The following is a 6,060-nucleotide window of genomic DNA, read 5'->3' as shown; positions in this document are numbered from 1 at the left end:
AGGAGCATCCTGTCATCATTGAACGATTTAGAGGCATTTGTCTGAGAAGGGATGGGGAACTGCACTCCTGCCGTCGTTGTGTTGGCCACCTTCAGCTGTGGAGCTGCTTTTGTGTTACAAGGAATGTGCTTGTCACTGTTTCCACAATCTTACAAGGACCATAAGTCACAAGAGTTTCATTAGGCTGGGCTTGACAGTGCTAAACGGGTGTAAATATTTTTGCTGCTTTGCATAGCGTTGACAGAGCTTTGGTAGCATGGGTGTACGTTGGGAAGACTTTACAAACAAAAGTTGAAGCGTGGTTGTGCTTGAAATTGGTGTAAAATGCCTCCACTTGGTAGAGTGGGGGTAAAGCTGTGGGTGTTGCTGTTCTCTCTCTGCAGAGCCTGCTATGGTGTCCTCCGCTTCATCATGGAGAGCGGCGCCAAGGGTTGTGAGGTGGTTGTGTCTGGCAAACTCAGAGGTCAGCGTGCCAAGTCCATGAAGTTTGTGGATGGCTTGATGATCCACAGTGGAGACCCGGTGAATTACTACGTCGACACGGCCGTGCGTCACGTCCTTCTCCGGCAGGGTGAGTGGCTGGGATACAGAACCCTTTGCAGCTCTGTTGGTTCCTTCTCTCAGTGCTTCAGAGCCAGAAGATCTCAACTCCTGGTGTCCTGTGCCTGCAGGTTGGAGCCTTCCCTCTGTCACCTGTGGGGTGGTAACTCACGTGATTTTGGTGCACCGCTGATATTGCAGAGTGGTTCCATTGTGCTATCACTAGTTCTCATTCTGAAAATCTCCTTTTCTTGGGTTTTTGCAACTGAGCGCTCTCTGTGGAGTTTGCACATTGCATCTGAAGCAGAACTTTATTTGTATTTTTGTTACATGAATGGGAAATGGAGGAGAGGCCTTCAGCAGACAACAGAATTTTCTGTAGTCATCCCAGGTCATCCACTTTTCTAGTGGCAGGAATTAAATGTCTCCAGTTGAGAATGTGGCTTCAGATTTTCCAGGTACTCTCTCTCACGTCCCCTGAGGTTGGTAGCAAAACGACTTAGATGAAATTCAAATTGACTGAGTCTAAGAGCTGTTGGCAGTTTGGATTCTGGCTTTCTTGGCTCGTAGGGGTAGGCAGACAACATGGGTGCTATGAGACCCAGGAAGAAGCAAATGTCAGACAGTTTTCCCCCATAGCTGTGCCCTGGTAAGTCTTCCCAGCTAAACCAGCCAAGCCTGCTTGCACTTGTCCTTCCCCCAGGTAAAACACAAATGACTTCTGCATCTTAATTGGCTTTGGGTTACTTGATTGCAGAACACCTGATGTAGGGTTACTAGCGTGGATGAAGCTAGTCTCCACCTTCCCTTCGGTGACGATACGATGACGAGTCAGAAGGGATGTCCTTGCGTCATTGCAGCCTGCTCAGTGCCATGTTCTGTGGTGCTGTGCTAAGGCTGCCTTGGGCAGGATGTCCTATTCATTGGATGATTTAGAGGCATTTGTCTGAGAAGGGATGCAGAAAACCAGTGCAATTTCCTGGAAAGTGAGCTGAGTTATCCCAGGAAAGACGGTTTAAAAACCACAGCATGACTTAAGGATATAGCACGTTTTCATCATAGTCCCAGGCTGCAGTTAGCAAAGGCAATGAATTGGATGAAGGTAAATATGCTGCTGTAAATTCACAGTAACTAGATTTTTAAGCTATAGCACGTTTAGGTTAATCAGCTTGCATCTTCAGTGTTGTCAGGAGATGATTTTGATGCAGATAGCGTATTCTGTAATGTGGGGGCTTGTCACTACTGAATGGGCACTTGCTATTGTATGTCGAATGAACATGTCTGTGTTGTCCTGTCACTCTTTGCAGGAGTACTGGGGATCAAAGTAAAAATTATGTTGCCCTGGGACCCAAGTGGGAAGATTGGCCCCAAAAAGCCTCTGCCAGACCATGTCAGCATTGTGGAACCCAAAGAAGAGATCTTGCCCACCACCCCCATTTCAGAGCAGAAAGGTGGCAAACCAGAACAGCCAGCCATGCCTCAGCCGGTTCCCACTGCCTGAGGGGTAAGTGCCTGGGAGTGGTGGGAGGTCGCTTTGGTGAGGATCCATGTGGAAAAAGTGTTGTGTCACCAAAAAAGCTGTCGAGTAGCTGGGGTACTGGGAAGAAAGCGTTGTACCAGGTGCAGCCATCAGCTGGGTTGGGTTTAGAGTATTGCCCTGGATGAGGGGGGGCATGGTTTAAGGCATGCTGCAAACCAGCTAAGCACACCCTTCGGTGAAGATGAGATGACGAGTCTGAAAGGGAATATCCTTGTCCAAGTGCCCCATTTCGTGTTGTGTTCTACAGCATGGACTTGGGGACCTTGGGTCACAACTTGAGTGACTCAGAGGCATTTGTCTGAGAAGGGCTTGGTGCCTTGGATGTTTTCACGTTGTACCACCCTCCTGTCTTTTTGCAGTTGGCAGCACAGGGTATATATTCCCGATATTCCCCTCCCTCGTGGGATCCAGCTTGGGATAGACTTAGAAGCCAGTAATGTTGAACACGATGCTGTAGTCTGGTTTCATAAATAAATAATCAGGGTTTGAAATCTTGTCTCCCTGAATGAGTAGCTTCTCAGACAGATTTTGTCTGAGACCTGCTCTGGGTTGTTCCCAGTGGAAACGTGCAACTTGCTGCTTTTTAAACGTTTTGCTCGCATTCTCCGATTGTAGCAGCAGGAGGCACGGGGCCTAAGGCCTCTTGGAGAAGACTTCCTTAGCTGCTAGCAAAAGCCAGGCTGTGTTGTTCTCTGACTGCTGCTGGCCTTGTGTGAACAGGGAGAGCGTTCAGGGAGTTTGCAGGGCAACAGTGAAACAAGGGAATCTGACTAGCAAGCTCTGCTCCCGTGGGAAAAAGGGGGATCGTGGGCTAAAACGCAAGAAGTGAAAGATGCCATTTAATTTGAAAACTTGGAGCCTGTTTGTTTGTTCAGGTGTTTTGGGTAGGAGAACGGTTACGGGAAATGGTTTGCCACCATCTCACTCAGTATTTTGTTTTTCGTTATAGGGTTTGTATCTGCAACCAGAAGCTTGACTGTCCTGAAAACATCTCTTAATAAAATCACAAAAGACAGTGTTTGTGGAGGTCTTTTTTTTTTTTTTTTTTTTTTTTTTTGGCAAGATGTATTCCAGGAAAGCCTCTCTCCCACCTTTGGTATGGGAGGAATTCTGTTGCCTTTCTTCCAGCTTCTGTTAACCCTTTTGGAGTGAACTTACCAGATCCCGATCTAAATGAAGTGGGGACAAAATGCTGATTTCTAGGTAGAACTGGAGCAGCAATCCGGTGTTTAGAGGGTTGTGACTAACTCTGCACCACCTGGAGTAGTACTGGTAACTCGTCAGTTATATACTAGTCCCTTTCTCCAAGCTTGCCAGAAGAGGGAGCTTTTTTAGCAATGTCCAAAGCAGTTGCAGTAGTTTATACCTTTCTGGCTTCAACTGAAGTCTTACAGTATTCTACTAAATGCTTTTTTCACCTCTGTACCTCCATTTCCCTTGTCACTAAAACGTCATGCACTGTGTGACTTTCAGGGCTGTAGGCTGTATAGGAACATTATAGCTCCCGTTAGGCTCAGATAGCCTTGATGGAGATGTGGGGTAAGACCAAACTTCTGAGTAGGTATTTACACGTGAGCTGGGGAGGGGGAAAGGTGTAACTCTGGATTTCAAACCTTCTGTCCTAAGCTTTGAGGTGGAAATAGATTTAAGTGATTGGGGGAAGAACACTTGTCTTCTTCTGAGGCTTGAATAGACAGTCCACTCGTTTGTCACTGTATTAATAGCTGGCTCTAATGAGCTGTAGGATAACGTAGGTAGATCCTGAAGTTGATAACAGATGACAAGGCAATTGAAATGCATCGTCTGTAGGCAGGGATGGGTTTTTACTTCTGTTTCATTGCTGTAGGAATTGCTTTTGATGCTGTTCTTGTCTGCTGTGGTCAAGCTAAAGCCCTGTAGCTGCAGCAGCGAGACTGTGTATTTGGTTAAGTTTCAGGCAAAGATTCTGGTTCTGACAGCACCTTTCCCAGTGTGTTTGAATTTCAAAGTCCGGTGCAGGAACAGGAAGAGACTTACATACATCATAAGAGAGCATGTTGTGCGCAGGATCGAGGCTTTTTGTTCAGATTTTGAACCTGGTTTTTGCGTTAACAATTGTACAAATCTGCAAAATTTGCTGCTTAGGAATAGCTTTTTCATCCAGATTTCTGTTTTCAGGAGGCTTCTCTGCAGGAGCCAGGCAGGTAACTCAACAAACTGGAATTTCAGACTGACGGTGTCTCAGGGGCTGGTCTGTCTGCCAGTGTGTGTGGATGTGTGAGCCTCAGCCTTCCTGTTCCCAGCTTTTCTGGCAGGCCTCCTGGAAACGCGGCCTGGCAGGCTGCTGGCTGGGGAGCTGGTTATGTCTGTCAGACACAGACGTGCCTTCTCAGAGTGCCAGAGACTGAATTTGATTTCAGATTTCTGTGCACATCTTTCAGTGGAAAGCTTTAAAAAAAAAAGTTATTACATGTTAAGTGTTAGAGTAAGGAATACCAACATTAATTTTTACATTTTTCTTCATATGAATTTGAATTCTGAAAAAAAATCTGAAAAAAGTTGGACCAGCTTTGTCACTTTGTAGGAGCAGGGAACGTGTGAAAGCTGGAAGGCCTGAAGCAGTAGAAGGGTGACACACAGTGCAAGGCCTTGCATGTTGCATCTAAATTCTTAAAGTCCTTACATGCTAGATGATAATCAGCTGGAAATTTCTCCTGCAATCCTCCAGTGAGGGCTGGCTTGCTTGGAGATCACTCAACTCTCACTCTGGTTCAGGGCCCTCCAACCCATCAGCCTCTTAATCTCACGGCGCTGATCATGGGTAGAAACAAGAGGTATTTATTTGTGTGTAAGATCAAGAGACTTGAAAGCAGCGTGTTCTAAGAGTGGTATTGCTGTACTCTTGCTACATCCATCGTGTTGTGAGAAGTTGAGGATTATCCCATAACGATCAAGGTTTGCATGTGTGAACTGAACACCTCTCTAGCATGTGTGGTTGGAGTACACCACCACCACTAACTGAAGCAGCTGCTAGGGGACAGGTAGGGGACTCATTGAGTTCCCTGTGTCTTGAGGGTGCTGGCTTCCTTAGGTTGAAAAACATGAATATATAAAGCTGCTTGCAAGATGAGCTGGGGTAGGACGGGCTCAGGAGCTCTGGTAAGCTGTTGATTTCCTTGCAATAATCCCGTTCCAGGTCGATGGTGTTCCTGGGCTACCACGCTTAGTGTTGGAGATGGCTGCTGTAACTTTCTGCAGGGAAAGACCCATCTGGCAAGCACCCGGCCCTTTTTCCCTCTGTGAGGAGCTCCACGCGGATGTGTCTGCCCATCCCAGATACGTGCTGTTTTGGCACAGGGAGAAGGGGAGATGTCTGTGGCTTGAGTTTGGCTTCTATCTGCGTGGCAGAAGGTTGCATGCTTGCGTGGACAGCAGGTCAATCCCTTTCCAGCAGTGGAAGGACATGGGCGAGCAGGTTCTTGATGCTGCTGGACTTCCCAAAATGTCGCTGTATTCCTACAGCAATGGTACAAGTTCTTGTGGTTCTTTTCCCTCTGTTTACTGGCTCACAGCTAGAGAAGCTTTGGGTTTTAAGGTCAGGAAGGCTGGTCCTTGTGGCTAACAGCTCAGTTTTATTCTTATGCCGCCGTATTTTCTCTTTAACGGAGCCATTTGCTGCTCTGTAAATGTCAGAGCAGGGGAGGGCAGGAGGTCCTTTTACCTGTGAAGCATTAAAGATGCTGGATACGTGCCGTTTCAGGAGAAAAATGTTAAAGTGAGAAGCCAACTTGGCTGATAGTGTTCCTTTCCTGTGACACAGATGTCATGGGAATTCATGTGGTGGTGTTTTAAGTGTAATTTTGGCCCATAGTTACCAGATTCAGAAGGGTGTATTGGCAAAGACCCTCTCTAAACTCTTTTAAGAGTTACTTTGTCTCCACCCAAACCCTGCAAAGTGACTGTGGCTGCCAGAGGTTCATTGAAAAAAAAAAAAAAAAGTT

General features: G+C 46.7%; 1 protein-coding gene and 2 non-coding genes across 3 annotated transcripts in view; all 3 read left to right on the top strand.

The window, feature by feature from the left end:
- Positions 1 to 3,098, top strand: part of RPS3 (ribosomal protein S3) — a 30,030-nt gene extending 26,932 nt beyond the window's left edge. Inside the window, exons 6-8 of the mRNA XM_035890179.1 lie at positions 384 to 571; positions 1,848 to 2,044; positions 3,030 to 3,098. Coding sequence (XP_035746072.1) covers positions 384 to 571; positions 1,848 to 2,041 — 382 coding nt within the window. The 3' untranslated portion in view covers positions 2,042 to 2,044; positions 3,030 to 3,098. The remainder of the gene's footprint in view (positions 1 to 383; positions 572 to 1,847; positions 2,045 to 3,029) is intronic.
- LOC118451856 lies at positions 1,348 to 1,495 on the top strand. Its single transcript, XR_004841431.1, has one exon. It is a non-coding gene; the product is annotated as a small nucleolar RNA SNORD15 (small nucleolar RNA).
- LOC118451857 lies at positions 2,251 to 2,387 on the top strand. The gene has a single exon (XR_004841432.1). It is a non-coding gene; the product is annotated as a small nucleolar RNA SNORD15 (small nucleolar RNA).
- Positions 3,099 to 6,060: the final 2,962 nt, after the last annotated feature.

This window comes from Egretta garzetta, unplaced genomic scaffold (assembly GCF_000687185.1).
Source record: "Egretta garzetta isolate BGI_Z169 unplaced genomic scaffold, ASM68718v1 scaffold232, whole genome shotgun sequence".
Classification (NCBI taxonomy): domain Eukaryota; kingdom Metazoa; phylum Chordata; class Aves; order Pelecaniformes; family Ardeidae; genus Egretta; species Egretta garzetta.
The sequence above is the reverse complement of the archived record's forward strand: the minus strand, read 5'-3'. Positions and strand labels throughout refer to the sequence as shown.